Source organism: Prionailurus viverrinus, chromosome B2 (genome assembly GCF_022837055.1).
Source record: "Prionailurus viverrinus isolate Anna chromosome B2, UM_Priviv_1.0, whole genome shotgun sequence".
NCBI classification, from domain to species: Eukaryota; Metazoa; Chordata; class Mammalia; order Carnivora; family Felidae; genus Prionailurus; species Prionailurus viverrinus.
This window is the reverse complement of record NC_062565.1, coordinates 104,887,890-104,907,782: the sequence shown is the minus strand read 5'-3', so window position 1 is coordinate 104,907,782 and position 19,893 is coordinate 104,887,890. Positions and strand designations below refer to the sequence as shown.

Sequence of the window (19,893 nt, the reverse complement as noted above, 5' to 3'; positions counted from 1 at the left end):
TGCCCGGGTGGTTTAGTCGGTTGGGTGTCCGGTTTTGGCTCAGGTCATGATCTCACAGTTTGTGGGTTTGAGCCCTGCCTCGGGGTCTGTGCTGACAGCTCAGAGCCTGGAGCCTGCTTCGGATTCTGTGTCTCTCTTTCTGCTCCTCCCCCACTTGCACTCTGTCTCTCTCTCTCAAAAATAAACATTAACAAAAATAAGAAGATGATACCTGAACAGATAAATGTTTTATCTAAAATCTTAGATGATAAAGTTCAACTTTTTGACCCTAGAGTGGGAGGTCATTAGTGAAAAGCATATTTTCTCAGCTTCCTCTTAGTATCACCTTGGTGTGTACCGACTTGATATGCATCTTAGACTGGCTCTCATGTTAAAATCCATAATTCTTTGCCAGGGTTTCTCACATTCACACATTTGTGTGTTCAGTATCTGACTCATATCCTGACCTGGAATGTTCAGGATAGGAGGGTAAAGATAAGAAGTGGGGGTGGCACTAAGAAGACACTTCCCACATGGAAGTATCTTTTTCACATAATCTCTCCACCAATGAAAATTTCCTTTATATTTGAAAAATTCCTCCTAAACATGCAAAATCATTGCATCTTATGGTAGGTTTAGGTAGTAATGGATGGGGGGAGGGAATTAATGTCCAGAAAACTACGTTTTTAATTGTCTACACTTTAATGTGAAATGTATGAATCCTTTGATTGGAATGTTTGCCTCCTAACACCTAGAACGTGTTGGGTGAGGCAGCGAACAGTTTGATGGTGATGATGAGTAATTGTAGAGCGTGGAACCCAGTGGGCTCAGATGGCAGGCCCACCCTGGAGGCTTTGGATTTGACAGAAGGAGGACACATGACCTCTCAGACAGAATGCAGATGTGAGTAGGGACGTGGTAGCAGGCATCAGCCAAATTCCTATTTTATAATTTTTGAAAGAGTCCTGGTGAGGGTTACAGACATCCAGAAAAATCATCTCAAGTATCAAAAGCTACCATTTACACCTGTGATAGTTTCACTAAAGAATACTAAACACTTCTGATGTTAGAATACTTCTTGCCGAACTTCCTGTTCTTTAAAAAATAATGGTTGATTGGTTAACTAAAGTTTACATCTGTTTCTTTTTAGGTGGTTCTTTGGAGCAATCAAGAGAACAGATGCAGAAAAACAACTATTATATTCAGAAAACCAGACTGGTGCCTTTCTAATCAGAGAGAGTGAAAGCCAGAAAGGAGATTTCGCCCTTTCAGGTATGGGCATTGTTTGTGTGATCTAAATATGGGTTTGAGAGTCTGTAGTCATGAACCTGCTGTGTGAACATGGACAGGTTAATTTGAAATTTGCCTTATTTCTTATTTTCGTAGTAAGTACCAAAATTAAATATGAACTACCCAAGAGTAATATAGAAATTAACAAACAGTTTCTAACTATGGATAGAAGTTTCCATATGAAATGAAGATTAAATAGGTCTGGCTGCATTTTCTCACTTTTGTATTATCTAGGGGTTTCTCCTTCTAGGGAAATGATAAGCAAAAAGTAGAAACTACACTGTTGTCAAATTTGATCTTTCCACAATACCGTTTCAATTTTTGCATTTCATTTGTCTTTGCCTGGTCGATAGAAAATGAATTGAAATGTTGGATACAAATGCATTTGGTTAATCCCATGACTTGTAAAATTTGGTCAAATGTAGTTTTTCAGCTAAAGAGTCAAATACATGTTGACTTTACATTGTCTTAGGAAGGAGGAAAGGCCTGAGAATTATCCTTAATAGTTACAGGTGCTAATATGCATGTTTCTGCTTTCATGAATCTGTCTCTCAGTGTAGGTTGCAAAGCTATTGAATGTCCTTTCTTAAAGACCATTTAGACTCATCTGTCACATGAGAATTTTTCTTTCCTTGCTGTGCTCTGACCTCTGTATTGTCCAGGCCCATTGTATGTTATTATGCCCTTTAGTGTGTACTCTGTTTCTCCAACTAGACATAAACCTTTTGGGGGAAGAGATTTTGCCTTCCTTTATCCCTGTTGGCCCTGTGGTAAATGTTTATCATATCTTATTGTGTCTGCCTGGCTCCCTGAGCTGGAAGTCAGCATGGCCTTCATGGTGCAGTAGTGAAGCAGGCCCTGAGCCCTTGTGTCCTAGGAACTTTGATTGGACCTGAACTCAGGCCCTATATGTGTTTGGTCCCCAGTTTTCTTCCTCACACCAGGAAGTCCCAAATATTAGGGCAGATGGATTGGAGCTGGAAAGGATTAAGGACAGTGGTGTTGAGACAGTTTTTTTTTCAGAGGCTCCATCCTTCAGCCCCTGCCTATTCCAGCATCAAGTTAATATGGTGTTCTCAAATTGTTTGGTTCCAGCTCCACCCCTACTTAGTTAGAGGATGCTCTTCTGGTTACTATTTTTGAAATGTACCCAAGTAGGATGAGACTCTGACCTTTCCAATCTTGCTTATATCTAAGGCAATAATCAAAGAATTTAATGACTGATATAGGTTGGGCATTAGCCACTCAGAATTGATGCCCTATCAGCCTGTGACTTCATACCAGTGCACACCTATATATACCCAGGTGACATAAGTGAATATTTTATTAGGTATAATAACTTTTTTCTGATTATGAAAGCAGTATAAACACTTTTATATGAACTATCTAAAATAATCTAAGATATCATAATCTAAAATATCACCTTCTGAAGATATATTTTTAATATTTGAATAGCTTTTCTGGCAAGCTTTTTTTCTGTGCTTAACCTTTAAACATATTTATTTAAACAAACACACACACTCATATTCAGAAAATAAATTGAGATCACCTTGTACAGAAAAATATGTATAAATATAAATATGTGTGTGTATATACACACCTATTTGTATGTATACAAATGCACTCAATGGTTCTAGGCTCCATTTTTCTTATTCTTTCAGTATCCTTGAATATTTTTTGCATGTCATTTAATATTTGTCTATATCATTATTTTTAGAAACCCTGCAATCTTCCATCAAATGGGTATTTATTGAATGGGTATTAATCTATTTCATATTTTGTATATTTTCATTATTTTTAGTTATTTTGCTGTTATGAAATACGATATAGTGGACATCCTTATAGATAAATATTTGAAAATTTCCATGAGAATATTTACTCAGAGGAAGAAAAACATGTCTTTTGGAAATCTCTATGCTTAATGATAAGAAGAGATATAAGAGGATTTCTCATTTAAATGTATCCATGTTTGTTTATTTGGCTTTCCCAATACTTATATGTAAAATTAGGTAATCATTATTTGGCTAAAAGCGAGATTAAATGTTTTAGATTAGCATTAAACACAGAGAAGAATATTTCTATGAGGAAAACAAACTAAAAGTAGAATTGCTTGAGTCATATCTTTGAATAATGCCCAGACTACAGTGACTATTCTGAACACTTTCTAAGTAGAATATTATGGAACAAAACAGCTTTACGGGCTTAGAACAAAATTACAAGGATATTGGCTGTTATGTGCTGAGAATACTCTAGCGCTTGCTTATGGATCTAGGAAGCTTTGTAGGCCTTGCTCGGAAACCAGCATATCATTATGGATTCTTTTTGAATGAAGTCAAACAATTTAGAGTCTTTCAAATGAATTGTCTGATTGCTGTGTATTCACTGGGGGACAAAGTAAATGCAGGCCATTATATTCTACTGAAAGGAAAATTTTCTTATTAGCCGGAAGGAGGGCTATCCAAGAGAAAAATGGAAAGAAAAGGTCTTCAATATGTCTACATTAAAACAAACAAACAAACAAACAACCCAACTACTGACTGTTGATTACCACTAAGGACCTTCAGATATACCCGTCATAGATTTATTTTCTAGTGCAGTTGTCCCCTTAATCAGCCTGAATTGATGGTCTTCAATTTTGCTGACTGCTATGCTGCCAAAGGAGGGCCAATAATACCCCTTTTCTATCTCTGTCTTTCCTACGTGGGTTTTCCTTAGAAGTATTGTCTTTATTCCTTGGGCGGCAATGGCTTGCAGCTGTCAGAGAAGAGCTTCATGAAGAAGCATGATTTATTGATGCTGGGGCGGGCTCGAAGCAGCGGCCCAAGGTTGGGGTGGGTGCTAATTGGTTTGTTGTGATCCTTGCATGGCTGTCGGCTCTGATGAGGTCTGAGTAGATCTGGAAAGAGAGTTAGGGCCATGACACTTCTCCTAACAGCAAGGCACTAATTAGCTGTGAATTACAGCTGCACTTTTGGATATTACATATTATATGTGGTAGCCAGAGAATCTGTCTTCATTAGATGCATGACAGGTAGTTTTAGTAGCCCTACTGTTATTTGTCATTGGTAGTGAATTGTTTTTCTGATGAAAAATATAAAATTTCGATTGCATGTCAACTTGTTGGGCTATCTTTTGACTTCAATCAAGTACTTCAGAGGAATTATTATTGTTATTACCATTAATATTAATTTGCTGTTTGGAGTTCTGTAAGCATTTATATTACTGTTTAAAGTACACTTTAAGGAAAATACACTTTGAAGGCTAAAATTGAGCTGCAGGTGGGTTTTTCAGAAGAGATTCTGCATTGCACATTGTAATTTTACCTTAGGCAACTCTGCATATAAAAACCTCTAAAGTTGTAGAGAGAATTCCAGATTCATTGTCAATGAAACCCTTTTAAGAGCAAACGATAACACATTGGAGATAGTTGAAAAATGACTACATTGAGGACACGAGGCAAAAAAAGCTCATCAGCAATATTAAGGGAGATGCATTTAGAAGTTGATATCATTTATGTATACATTTGCTTATTTCTTCAACAACATTCAAGTGCCTACCATGTGCCAGGCCTCTGCTAGGTGAAGGGCAGCAAAGGCAGCAAGGCACAGTCCCTGGACCCAGTCTTCAGGAAGGTACAGCTGTCTAGTGAGAGGAGTGGAGGCAGGGGCCCAGTCTCTGAGGGGGAACAAGAAGGTTTCACAGAGGAGGAAGCATTTGTGTTCTGGACCAATGATTGTTACCAGGTAGCAGTGTGGGAATGATTATTCCTGGCAAGGCAAGTGAATGGAGTTGTATGCCTGGTGTGTGTGTGTGTGTGTGTGTGTGTGTGTGTGTGTGTGTGTAGCAGGGATGGAGAAGAGGAGAGAAGGAATGGCAGAAAATGAACCTGGAAAGGAAGGTTGGAGCTAGACTGTTCAGGGTCTTGTAGACCACGTGAAGAATTTGGATCTTGTTCTACAGAGGGAAATTTTAGACAGAAAGTGACCTGGTCTGACCTTTCAGAGTATATGGAGAAGGGATGAGTTTTGCAGGTGATAGTCTGAGGAGTGTTAGGGCAAATACGGTGGCATCCCTTGCAGCTGTTTGCAATCACAGGTGCAAGGCAGCAGAGTTCATCAGCATTCTGCACAGAGGACCGATGGGACCCAAACTCAGCTGGTCACACCAAGGTTCTGCCCTGGCACAGGGTATCCCCAGAAACCACAGGGCCCGTCTGTTGCTCTCCTTTTCTTATGAGGCAAGTGTGGGAATCACTGAGGACTCACAACAGCAGTCTTTGCTTTGGTGCTAAGCAGTCTGGGTGTGGGTATCAACTACTTGCAGGGCTATTTGGAAATCCCAGCACGTATGGGCTTTGGGCACTGTGGGAAACTGCAGTTCATTTTTTGTCTGAGGAAACCATGGGGCCTGTTGCAAGTTGTGGTCGGGTGCAGTCCCTCTTGCTGGCCATAGGGGGTGATAGTGAAACCGGCTCAGTGGGCCCTCACCACACAATCAAGAAACAGCTCCTAGGGTTCTTTACTAGAGAGTCCTGCTTATCTCCAATGATGAGAGCCTGAAGCGGGGCAGAGGTATGGCGAATGGAGAGTAGGAAACGGAAGTGAGAAATATTTAGAAGATGGAACCGACGGGAGTCGGTAGTTGATCAGAAGTAGGGTACGATCAGGATGCAGAAAAATTAGGATGACTCTTGTACCTCTGACTTGAGTGATGGGGGAACAATGTGACTTTAGTCAGAATGAGGTATATAGGAAGAGATGGCTTACAGGGAGAGAGGGGAGAAGACCAAGGGAAGAAAGCTTAGAGATGTTTGAAGCAATGGACATATGGTGGACATACAAGTAGCCACCATCTCTTTTTTGACTTGTTTTTGAATTTGAGCAGAGTGCTTCTAGGATAAATTTCCATTACAGTGAACATGTAGGTCCCACGGAATATGCATGACTTTTATGATACTTTGTGATTACTATGAAGTCCCTTCTTCAGAATATAAAATAGGCCTCTGTAGGGACATATTTTTAATTTTATTTATTTATTTAAAGTTTTATTTATTTGTTTTGAGAGAGAGAGAGAGAGAAAATATCCCAAGCAGGCTCTGCACTGTCAGTGTGGAGCCCGACACAGTGACTCTCAACTGACTGAGTCACCCAGACACCCTGGGATATATTTTAATTTTAAAGTAAATATGCTGAAATACTTAGACCAAATACATGTTTTGCCTTTCAAAGTAATACATTTTTTAGAATTTATTTATTTTTTGAGAGAGAGAGAGCGAGCAAGATAGGGGCAGAGAGAGAAAGAATCTTCAGCAGGCTCTGCATTATCAGTGCAGAGCCTGATGGGAGTCTTGAACTCATGAACGGTCAGATTCTGACCTGAGTGGAGATCAACAGTCAGAGGCTTAACCAGCTAAGCCACCCAGGTGCCCCACTCTTCAAAGTAATAGAATGCCATTGCTTAAAGTATTGCACAGATGGTAAAAGTGTCTTACAGGAAGGATATCACTTTTGTTAAAGGCCCTTAGCTGGGGCAACTCTGTGTTCATTCACTGAGGGGAACTTTGATACTTGAAAGTGGCCAGAATTATCTCAAGCAACTTTCTGAATAATATGGATGAGTAACCTGAGTGATACCATGGATACAAAGTGCTGTAACTTTTTCAATATTTCTGCATGTCTTATAAATTAATTCTGATGGTAATTCAAAAGGCAATGAGAACAACAGTGGCATCATTAGGGAAGATGTGTACCCTTTCATGTTGACCTTGTGTGTATCCTTCACATTGAACTTACGTATTCAAAGGTTCATCTATATTTATGAGTAACTCTTTCACTGTAGGTAAATATGTGCTTTTCACACTAGATTATAAACTCGTTGGGCATAAGACAGACACTTTTTTCTGGTACATTCTTCTCCTCTATCTCCATAGTTGCCATATACTTTGTAAAGCCAGTAGAGGCTCAAATACTTACCTCTTTACCCTATAGTCTACCAGGAACAAAGACAAGCAAGACCATTGTCACTTTCTTAAACTTCTAAAATCTGGACCACGCAAGATCACAAATAATCCTCTTATTTGCTGTGCTTCAGGCTTATTTTAGACAGACTATTTCTAACCTTGACAGGTTAGTTGTTTCCAGGTAATAAGGCTTTTGTAGAACAGACAAAATTGGAAAAAGACATCACTTCTATTGTGGCCTCTGTCTCTCTGCTGGCATAGGGGTCAGACCCAAACTCACTTCCATTGACCACTGAGATGCCATTATTGCACCCAAACTTTTTGAGATCTGCTGACTCGTTCTAATGTGTTGCTGGCCCAATGGCAAAAGGCTGTGTGTTTTGTTACCAGTTCCCTGAGCTATCCATTCATTCTTCATTTAAAATTAATGTGGACATAGTGGCCACAAGAGTGTGTCAACAGTTCTATTACTATTAACCATGAATGTAAATACAATCGTATCTCCCAAGTAGGAGCCCATACTAAATGGTTAGAAAAGATTGCTCCTTGAATTTATTATGCAATGAAACTTCTATGGATTCTGGGAGCATTTTGATATTGGTTAAAGATGTTTTGCTTTTTAAAAAGTGCACATGCTGCAGAAAGAAATTTTTATGTTAATAACTCCAGTATCTCATATAAAATATATTAAATTTTAAACATGTTGGTGCCATCTTAGAAAATGCCTTTTAATTAAAGTCATAATTTAGTTGTATCCAGCTTAATTGCAAATATCATTGCCTGTAGTAGCAAGTGGCTTTTTTTGTGAGTTATGATATTTCTTAACATTTCCTTTTCTTAACACTACTACTGATAAATTATATTTCAAACGTTTTAAATACTCTATAAAGTTAAATTAACATTTTATTATCTAGTGCATATATCTGTGTTTATGTCTGTACATATACAGACACAAAGAGATGCATAGACAAAGAATCTTTTCTCTAGAGCACTGGCTCATGGAAAAGTCTTCTCTATTGAAAATCTATGACTAACATTTCTAGAAGCCGCAGTTCTTTAGCATTCTTCTTTCACTTGTCTGTGAATACTACATACTAACTTATCTACATTTTCTTTTCTGGTTTTGCTTACCTTGTTTTATTTATTAAAAAAAACCCCTCTCTGTATGAATATTTTGAGCTATTTGGAGGAAAACACAATAAAAGAAATGATGCATATTATTGCTTTTTGAATATAACCTTATAATAATACATTTCAGATATTAAATAAATAAGTGGGAAGTTGATAAGTCATGTGGAGGTCGGTGAAATTGTTTCCTTTTTGTAATTCATGAAGCCTTCCATTCCATTATTTTTTTTTTCATTTTATTAGTTGCCACATTAAGTGTATTCTTATTTATATATTGTCCCATTTTTATACTTCTAGATGGAGGTAGTGGCTAGGTAAGAATTATTTGAGTTAGCATCCTCCTGTTTTCTATTCAAGAACATACATAAGCCAGAATTAGAGCGGCTCTGGAAACTGAGTCTATCAATCGATAATTTGTCAGACTCTGGGTAGATATTCTCCCGACTTCAGTGTGACTGTAGATGATCTGACATAAGTGGCAGGAGCAGATTTTGACTTTCACATCAGATCAGGGCTAGCGACGAAGGAGGAGGGGGGATGATTTGACCTGTGCTCAGTGTGGGTTTCTGTCTTAGAGAGGCAGGACATGCAGCTACCAGGAAACCAGGCAGCCATTGCCCTCCTGAGTAGAATGACAGGGGATTCGGGCTGTCCCTTGGCAACCATGTGTAGTCCCCTCCTTTTCTGCATCCAAATGGGACAGCTGCTTGCAGCACAGCAAATGTTGTACAGATGGAAGATGACAAGCAATGATAGTGTGTTGCAAACTGGGTGAATTTAACCTCATAGAAAGAAAGGAACGAGAACTTTGCTCTCTTGTGATTGTGTTTTTCACCCATTCTTCTGGTTAAACAAACAACTCAGCATTACTGTCTTAGTCGGTTTTGTGTGCTATCACAAATTGCCATAGACTGGGTGGTTTAAAGCAGCAAGCATTGATTTCTCACAGTTGTGGAGGCTGGACGTCCAAGATCAGGCTGCCAGCAGATTCGATGTCTGATGAGTGTTCCTGGTTTGTAGCCGGCTGCTTTCTTGCTATATTCTCACATGGTGGGGAGAGAGAAAGAGAGAGAGGCTTTGCACATGAGCTCTCGTCTCTTCCTCTCCTTTATAAGGGCGCTATCCCTTCATGAGGATTCTACCTTCATGGCCTCACCTATACCTAATCACCTCTCAAAGGCCCATTTCCTAATACCACCACAATTGGGGATTAGGGCTCCAATGTACGAATTTGAGGAGGAGACAAGCATCAGTCCCTAATGATCACAAAGGACTGAATTCTGTTCTTTGTCAGCAGGAATGCCAAGGGGGCAAGAGAAGATCCACCTTTCTTCCAGCAAAGCCACGGGGGCTGAACAATTGCTAAACACTGGCAATATGTTCAGAGGCTTGGTGCTTTAGCAGCCTTCCTGTGTGTGCTCTAAGAGAAAGAAATGTACACTCATTGAATTGGATGGAGAGGAAGACCAGTGCATATGTTTTCTTCTGAAATGCCAAGCTTTTTTTTCTTTCAATGATGAGTATAATGGGAAAAATAAATAGAAGTAATGAGATTCTGTGTATGCAATAACAACCTTTCCCAACTTATGTTCCAGAATGTGAAGTCTTTGATAGGCCAGAAGTGGTCCATAGAACAGAAGATTTAGGAGTTAAATGCATTTGAAAAACATTCCCTCAGCCCTGACTCGACAAAGCACATAAAAGTCTTAGAAGCCCTACAGCAAAGAAATTTAACTTTTCAACCCGGAGTTTCCAAAAATCACTTGATTAGAGAACCATTTCTTTTTCTATAAAACATGGTTTAGGAAAAAATGATAGTATAAGAGATGATAAACAATAATCAGAAGATGTAGAGAAAACTCATACTCATGAGATATTCACTAAAAGGAACAGAAAAATTTTTTGAAAGCATTTGATTTGCAGTTATAAAATTCAAGCAAATAAAAATTCCATGAAATTAGCCATAAAAAGCAGCATGAAAAGGTAATAGATCGGAGATAGCAAACAACAGAATTGCCACTTTAGGAATGTAAGGAGAAAGTTGAGGCGCTCTTGGACAGAGAAGAAAAACAGATGAAAATTTGTGAGGGACGATAATGCACAAACTGGAGACATTTCTTGAAATTTATAAGGATAATGAAATGCAAGCAACAGTTAATATGAGGTAGAAGAAAATTTTCCTGAGGTGAAAAAAAAAAATCTGTGCTTGTAAATTAAGAAGACTCACATTGTTGCCTACCTAGTGTATCCTTTCAAAATAATTTAGTATCAAAGATAAACAAAGAATTCTGCCAGCATCCAGGAAAAAAATAATTTCAAAAGAATGAAAATTGAGTTAAGAATTTTCTCTACACTAAAAATCAACATAAAAATTAAAAAGAAAAAAAGAAACAAAATTTAACCACTGATAAAAGACCAAAGAAAAAAAAAAAAGAAAGAAATACAGAAAGAAAAAGAAAACCTCTACCATATAAAGTATTCCTTCTTTCCCCCGCCAACTTTACTAATAAAGTTGAAAAGATAACTGTGTACATTTACCTAAATTCACCAGTTTTAATATTTTGTGACATTTATTTTCTCTCCCATCATTCATATCCCTCTTTTTCTTTTTAAATGTTTATTTATTTTTGAGAGAGAAAAGAGAGAGAGAGAGAGAGAGAGAGAGAGAGAGAGAGAGGATCTAAAGCGGGTTCTGCATGGATAGCAGAGAGCCCAATGTGGGGCTCGAACTCATGAACCATGAGGTCATGACCTGAGCTGAAGTTGGACACTTAACCAACTGAGCCACCCAGGCGCCCATTCATATGTCTCTTTATATAGACATATATATAGAAATTACAGAGATCATATCCCTTCCCTTTAAAAACTTTCGTATCGCGCCTGGGTGGCTCAGTCGGTTGAGCATCCGACTTCAGCTTGGGTCATGATCTCAGAGTCTGTGAGTTCGAGCCCCGCGTCGGGCTCTGTGCTGACAGCTCAGAGCCCGGGGCCTGTTTCAGATTCTGTGTCTCCCTCTCTCTCTGCCCCTCCCCCGTTCATGCTCTGTCTCTCTCTGTCTCAAAAATAAATAAATGTTAAAAAAAAAATTAAAAAGAAAAACTTTAGTATCAATATGTATGTCTTAGGAATAAGGACACTCTTTTACATTACTATAATACCATTAAACTTGAGAAATTTCACAGTGATAGAACAATATCATCTATTATAGTGTATATACTCAAATCTCTCCAAATGTCCTTGCTACGTCTTTATTTATTTGCGTTTTGATGCAATAAAGGATTATGCATTGCATTTGGTTATTGTATCTCATTAGTTTCTTTTATCTAGCAGAGTCAAAGCCTTTGATAACTCTCCTTTGCATACCCCATAAATTCTTATCTACCTTGACAGTTCAGCCCTTCATAGTACTGCTCAAGGCTGTCTTTCAGCCTAATCTTTCATACTCTTCTTAGTCAAACTGTGCTTCCTGCAAGATGAACACCAGCTATTACATGACCATGCCTTGCACTTCCTCTCTTCCTAACCCTTTTTTTTTTTAAACTTTCTGTAAGCAGGGTACTTGGACTTAGCATAGTGTCTTGCATGTAGAAATTTTTTTTAAATAAATGTTTACTAAAGGTTGAATTGTTTTAATAGTTTGCTACTAATTTTTTTCTCACCTCACCTTTTCCTTATGTAGAAAAGCAAATTTAAAAAATATTAGGAGGAATATTTTGAATTTTTAAAAATCATTTATTCATTGATTCATTCATCATAAAACTTTGTGTATGCTATGTGGCATAATTGTACAGACAGCTAGCTCACACTATCACAAGCATTTGATTATTATGCATAGAAAGCGGTTATATGAAAATACTTTTAGAACCGAGAGAAGAGAACAGTTATTTCCTGGATTAATAAAGGAGGGGCAGGGACGCTTGGGTGGCTCAGTTGGTTGAGTGTCCAACTCTTGATTTCGGCTCAGGTCATGATCCTGTGGTTGAGGGATCAAACCCTGAGTCAGGGCTCCATGCAGAATGTGGAGCCTGCTTGAGATTCTCTCCCTCTCTCCCTCCTCCACTCCTGTTTGTACATGCATGCATGCTCTCTCTCATAAATAAATAAATAAATAAATAAATAAATAAATAAATAAAGGAGGGCATTACAGGGAAATGAGACAACAGTCAACACTACCCAATAGTGAGTAGAAGTAAATGGAAAATACTATGCACAAAATTAATTTTTTTGTTCAGATAATGCGCATTAAGAACCTTCCTACTCTGAAAAAAATCAGATTATGCTCATTAGATTGAGATAGGAATTCTTTTGAACCCTTTGACAAAAAAGGTAGAGATCTGTAAATTATTCATCCATTACTACCCATATGCTTGAATAACTATCAAGGTAGTAGACTGTATATATTATAAATTTGATCATGATAAATTCAATATGAGTTCTATTTTTGAATAACATGATAGTGCCAGAACTGAGATTTGAACCTAGGTCTCTCTGGATCTTGGGCCCAGATAACATATAAACGTAATGATCTCAAAGTGGGAAAAAGAGGAAAGATTAAAAGAAAAGTCGAGCAGTGGAAGACAGCAGGAAGCAAAGAGAAGAACATTTGAGAAGAGATGGTGTTGAGTTCTGGATTGAGTAGGAAATGAATCTTGGCTTCGGAAATGAGTCTGTGACCCACAGGCCTTCTAATTCTTTCTCTTTTCCACTTGTCTTGAGCATTTGCTTCCAGTTTATACGTCAGGGAAATAATAACTAAATAAATGTTTGCATCTCAAGGCTGCCTGATTCTTAAATCAAATTAAGCATGTAATCAATTTCTTCTAGTTACTCTTAAGTGACAAAAAAGTATTTGAAAAAATCCTGTAGAATTAAGCCCAACCAATGTATTTCATATGGTGTTTATACGAAGACTTTTGTCTACAGTGCTGAATGCTATACCTCTGCCTTTATTTTATTTTATTTTATTAATTTTTTTTTTAATTTCTTCTTCAACGTTTATTTATTTTTGGGGCAGAGAGAGACAGAGCATGAACGGCAGAGGGGCAGAGAGAGAGGGAGACACAGAATCAGAAACAGGCTCCAGGCTCAGAGCCTGACGCGGGGCTCGAACTCGCGGACTGCGAGATCGTGACCTGGCTGAAGTCGGACGCTTAACCGACTGCGCCCCCCAGGCGCCCCCCTCTGCCTTTATTTTAAAACCAAAACACGATGCCGGCTTCTTTTGTCTGCTTATACTCTTTACAACATTGGGCCATTGGAGGGCTTTCGGTCAAAGCCCCTTGCTTTGGGGCTTTGCTCCCTCTTGTGGCACATCAGGAAATAACATGTCATTATGGAAACAATACAAGAGATTTTTGTTTTGTTTTGTTTTTAGTTTTCAAGACTCATTAATTTATAGGATGGGAAAGAATACCTGATTTTAGTTGAAAACAAGTTTACAATTTTAAAATATCTTTAGGAATCTATGCTATAAATGAAAACACCCCCGACTGGCAATAATTTTACTTTATTAATTTCAAAAAATTGACCAAGGTTTAAATTTTCTTAATGATTCAGGTATCTAGTTACTGTGTGGTGATAGTTACACAAAATGTGTTCATGATGTAATAAGTGAATGAAATAAATACAATCCAATTTAATAAGTTAGTAGCTTTAATTTTAAACTACATATTTAAAATGATATATGTATTTTAGCTACTTTATAACTATTTATCAGCATCACATCAATCATGAAGTCATTTCTAATGCATTTTAGAAACGTGCTTTGCATTAAGTTGTTAGAAATTTTGGCATAGGAGCTACAATCTGAGAAAGTATTCTGTTGTCTTAAAAGCCTATGCATGGCAGGTACTAAATTTATTTTCCTATTTGTGTTAGTGGGGCAGAGACTTTCTTAAATCCCTTCTCTCTGCAGAGTTAGCTCCTTATCACCTGCAGATGCTGTTAAAAATATTTTTCTGGAAGTTAAATATGGAAGAGGCAAAAATGTAAAGGGAGAAAAACAAAAATTATATTCCTATTATTATATAATTTTAGTAAGCATCATTTTCTGTATATCTCTTCTGTGTATAATCCTGAACAAAATGATGACCCAGGGCTTCAGGAACTTTTCATTCATTCATTCATTCATTCACTCATTCATTCAATACTTACTTAATGCCCACTGTGTGCATTTAGTATTCAGAAGGCTGAGCTACAATGGCAAACAAAATTGTCTCTGCCCTCATGAAGCATACATTCTAGTTGGCAGTGGAAGGGAGATGCGGAAAGATATCTATATATTTGTTGTGTTACTCTGGTTTCTATAAGAGGAAGCAAACAGTTGAAATCAAGGAAAACACTTTGTTTTCCTATACAGAATAATGATGGATTGGAGTAGAAATGAAAATTGCCTTCTAACACTGACAATTTGAAAGAAATACGGAAGCATAATTTTACACTAAGAATATCTAGGCTGGGAAGATGAGGTCATCAGAGTTTCACTTGGATTCTCCCATTAAAGGTATTATGGTTTATGATTATGAGCTCTGTAGCCTGGTTGTTTGGTTTGGGTTCTTCCTCTTATACCGGGTGGCTTTTGGCAAATCACTCAGCCTCTCTGTGCCTCTGTTCCTTGTTCAGCAAAATGGAAATTAAAAATAGCATCTACCTCTTGGTGGTGTCCTTTGGATTAGATGAGTTACTACAATACATGTAAGGTACTTAGGACACTGCCTGGTACCAGGCAAGCAATATATATATCTGCCATTGTTGTTAGCATTCAAACCTAAGCAATAATGAGCCTTCAGACTATTTAGCATGTTGTGATATAACAACAGGACCATGAAAGTATGCTAATTGCTAGGTGGGATGGACCTAAGAAGACACTGGTTTTGTTCTCATCTCTTTGAAATTTGCGGAGTAGTTTCAGCATTTTGTTTTGTTAGCTTTGGTAATTTAGGTTGTAAAAAGCAAGGATTAGGTGTGATAATGGAGCTGCTATCAGGGTGGGAGGGATGCCCAGTGAACAGGGCAGAGCCTCAAAAGTCAAGCACATTTATCATCACATATGACCACGTATAACCCACCATGTTGCCCTGAATGGGCCTTTGTCACAATGATCAACCTCCAGAATTCTTAGGTTCCATCTGTTTAAATTTGGGTTTTAGTTTTTCTCTTTCAGAAGGTAGAAATCATCATTTTTCTCCACCACATTCCAATGTTGTAATGACTATATGTATTTCTGTAAAGTCCCTTGCTAGAATAGTAGTTAGAATTTGGACAGGAAAGGATTTTCAGATCATCCAGTCAAAATACGCATTGTACAATTGAAGGGATTAGAGGACAGATAGGGTAAGTTACTTGTCCAAGGTAACACAAGTTGGTGTGAGGGTGGCTAGCTGCAAAATTGGATCTTTTGACATCTTTTAAATATTGTTCAGAAATCATGCTACTTTCTTTAAAATGTCTTCTGTTAGTCAGTTTTTGTCCCTAAACTCAGTGGTTTACTCATTTGCGGGAGGGTTGTTGGTTGGTGAGGCTCTGTCAGAGGTACCAGACCTGGGTTCAACTCCATGTATCTTTCATTCTGGGACTCAGGCCGAGGGAGCAGGGGCAGTCTGGGTATGACACTCTCAGGGTGGAGAGCAGAAGATGGGGTGGAGCAAAGAAGAGGAGGGCAAACTATTCAGACTGTTTAAAGCTTCTGCTAGGAAGTGCCATATGTTGTGTTTGCCCCCACTCCAAAGGAATCACATAGCTGCATCCTAAGCCAGTGTGATGGGGAAGTATGTTGCACCTATTGGAAGCCATTGCAAGGGCCAAGAGAGAATGATTCATTGACATGCCTCGTATCAATAAATGCAGCCTAAAGGCTCAAGATCTAGTAGAAGAGGTACAGTGTAAATATTGAAGGCATTCAGGACAGCTTCCCTCCCCCTCACTGAGTGTGCCACGTTGGCATACGGATTATTTGAGCTGAAGGCACTTTAGACCCTGTGGGCTCAAGAGAAACTTTTGTCCCTCCTTCAAGCATACAGAAGAATCTAAATTAGGGCCTTTCCAGAATAAGGGTTATTAACAAAGATACATTTTATCTGAGTGACCCATCTGTATGGCAGGGCAAACATCTAATTACCAAACATCTGCTCTTCTTATCACCCTGTCAAATGCATTTCTTTCCTCTGCAATCCCAGACCCCAATCCCCTTCTCTTCAGTTCAGAATGACGTATGTACTTGATTTTGCTTGACTGTCTTTGGAATTTCCCTGTCTGTGTGGATTCCCCTCCCCATATGCACGCTTATTTTAAATTTGATTTTCTCCTGTTAATCTGTCTCATGTCAACTTGATTCTTAGTCCAGCTAGAAGGACATTTGAAGGGACAGGAATTCTTGCTCCCCAACAATATATAGGAACAATAGTGTGGAATGAATTCAATAACAGAAGTGAGATACAAAGGACCAAGGGAGCTGCTCTGCTTGCTTAGGCCAGAGGCTTAACAGAGTAGGAGATGCCTGGGCAGGGCCTTGAAACATGAATTTAGCTCTAATATATAAATAGAATAGCATTCTAGTTGGAGTTAACAGTTTGTGCAAATGCACAGACAGGAGCCAGCATGGTTGGAGGGGGACAGGGAGGAAACAAAAAGCAAAAACAAAGGAACCAGCATGGTTGGGGAGGGTGGGGAGGAAAAAAAAGGAAACAGTATGGTGCATTCAGGAAACTATAGATAGGTATTTAAACCTTGAAGGTAGAGTGCAGCAGAAAGCTCTCCTCAGGCATTTGAACTTAGCAATAGGAAACACTTGAAGAGCTTTAAAAAGGAGAATGGCAAGTTCAGATTCAGGTTTTAGAAGGCTACTCGGGTGACTGTGGCAGATGGACAGTGAGGCTGGAGACAGGGAAAGCAGTGTTGGAGCTTGCTCCAGTAGTCCAGGAGAGAGAAATGGAGGGGCAGTCCACGAGGTGGTGGTGGTGGGTGCAATGCTCAGTCAGAGATGAGAAGTCAGGAAGAGAGGGGGCACACGGGTAACCCCCACATCTCTAGTTTAACCATCTGGGTTTCAGGATGGCAGTACCATTCACTGAGAGTATTCAAGCTGGGGTGGAAACTTGGGAAGCAAGATAATGGGAGTTAAAATTTTGACTTGGTACATTTGAGGTGCCTGAGGGATCTAGAAGGCAAGAGTGAAGGCAGCATTGCAGAGAGAGACTGGGAGTCACCGCATATTCATTATAGTCATTGGAAGCTGAATGTCTGCAGTAACATCAAGAACAAGTTGTGACAGGTTATGCGATGTCCTGGGTCAGAGCAAAGCCGAAGGAGCAGATGGAGGGGCAGAAGCCTGAGAAGCAGTAAAAATGAGAAATAATCATGGTATTAGATGGAGTACAATGTTTCAAGGAGGGAATGTTCAAGCTATGTTTCCCTTTAAACGATGTCAATTGCAGAAATAGGCCTTATCTGCAGCATTATCATCATCTCGTGATTAAGAAGTAGCAACAAATTCACTTGCTTCCAGAGCCAGTAAAGTGAGCGTTGCCTTTCGAGAGCTGCCTGGCCATCAAGGGAGACAGTTGGTGTAAGGATCAGTTGGTGTAAGAGTGTGGCGTTCAGGGTTTTATCACCTGCTCATGGCACTAATATTTACCTGCTTTGTATCCAGGGGCAAATTACTTAATCTCTTCGTACACTTTAGTTTCTCCTCAGTAATGTGATGAAAATAATACCTATATCCCACAGGGTTGTTAGGAGGATTAAATAAGATATTACATAAAAAAAGCACTGAGCACACTGCTTGCTTAAGGCAGATGCTCAATAAAAATCCAATTGCTCTTTTTATTATGCACAAAAAGCGCTGCATTTTGCACGGAAAGATGGAGGTGTTGGCGCACCTGGCCCTGGATCATGCGCTTTGAACTTTTTCTGGGAGTAGCGATGGATCATGCTGAGTGTTCACAGTTGTTCACCTGCTTCACCCCTGAGCTGGTGAGTCATTAGGAAGATGATTGACCAGCCTTCCAAGTGCAGCCTGTGACTAGGGGATGGTGTGTCTGTATTGTGGAGTGTTTACCTGAACGTGACCTGAAGTATGTATGCACCGAAGGATGACAAGTGCAATGTAACCAGACAGATCCTTGTGTAACTATCATCAAATACTTATCTGAAGTGCACAGCAGGCACATATCCTATATCCTGGGTCCTCATTCAACATGAAGAAATTTCCAAGAATGAGAGCTATTGTCTCTTGGAAATGTGAAGGAATAATGAGCAAATTACCAGTAGTTGTCATGCATATGTAAGCACCATGAAAAAAGTGGAAGGAGATCATATTCTGCTATAAGAATAAATAAATCAGCTAATACACAAGAAGTCCTTCCCATTTTCACAAGAAGATACAAATTGATTTCAGGGTATTGTAATTATCATTCACTACATTCCACAGTGACTTAGATGTTCACTCAGATTAATACGTCTGCTACTTACTGAAAGCAGGGAGAAGAGGAGTCCTCCAGCATGGGGAAAGCTTCCTGAGGGTTTTGAGAGAATTTTTACAAGGAAGGGAAAGAAAGATACCATTCAGAAACCTTTGAGATCTAAAACATTCTCCTGAGAAATTAGTAAATTACTACTCTGTTAAACAAACAAGCCAGGAAACAGGAAATAAGTGGTTGAAAGCTTTGCTGTTCTACTGTCATTTGCCGCCACCCCAGATGACTAGACTTGGCTTCCAGCCCTGCAAACAAGTAGCGATTTTATTTTGGAAACTTGGACTTTGCCCAATCAGTACAAGAGGGATTTAGACTAGATCAATTTTAAAATGTCTTGTCTTTCTCATATCACATTCTCTTTTTGTTGACAGACTACTAGAATTTGCAAAGACTAGTCTAATATTGTTCTTTCTGAGGAGTCTTTTATTATTTATTTATTTAAATTTAGTCTTGAGAGAGAGAGAGAAAGAGACAGAGTGCTTGTGGGGGAGGGGCAGAGAGAGGGGGAGAGGCAGAATCCAAAGCAGGCTCCAGGCTCCGAGCTGTCAGCGCAGAGCCCCACGTGGGGCTTGAACCCATGAGCTGTGAGATCATGACCTGAGCTGAAGTCGGATGCTTAACCACTTAACCGACTGAGGTGCCCCTGAGGAGTTTTTTATAATTTGTAAAGGAGCTTCCAATTTCCCGTGATCAGAAAGCTAGAGAATTAGCCTATTCCATTGTTGGACAGTTTTTTTTTTCCATTAGAAGTTCCTTCTTATGTTTAGTAGATGCACCATTTCATTTGATTATCATTTCATTTGTGCATGTTTGCTTCCTTCTACAAAAGGTTTTAAGTTGGCTTACACTACCAAAACACAGTGTCAAACACAGCAAAACATAAAAAAGACAAAACCAATGAAAAAGAACAGAGAAATAGAATTTGCTGAGCCTCTAATGGGAGATAATTATCACAGTTTAGAAGTCAGTTTAGCCACGGGTTTTCTGGCAGATAAGGCAAGAAGGGGAACACATTGTGTCTCTCACTGGCTTAATGTAGGAAGAGATGCATTATGATTTTAAGCA

The 19,893-nt window shown here is 38.9% G+C and overlaps 1 protein-coding gene across 1 annotated transcript in view; it reads left to right on the top strand.

The window, feature by feature from the left end:
* Positions 1 to 19,893, top strand: part of FRK (fyn related Src family tyrosine kinase) — a 107,119-nt gene that overhangs the window by 50,197 nt on the left and 37,029 nt on the right. Inside the window, exon 2 of the mRNA XM_047857712.1 lies at positions 1,130 to 1,251. Coding sequence (XP_047713668.1) covers positions 1,130 to 1,251 — 122 coding nt within the window. The remainder of the gene's footprint in view (positions 1 to 1,129; positions 1,252 to 19,893) is intronic.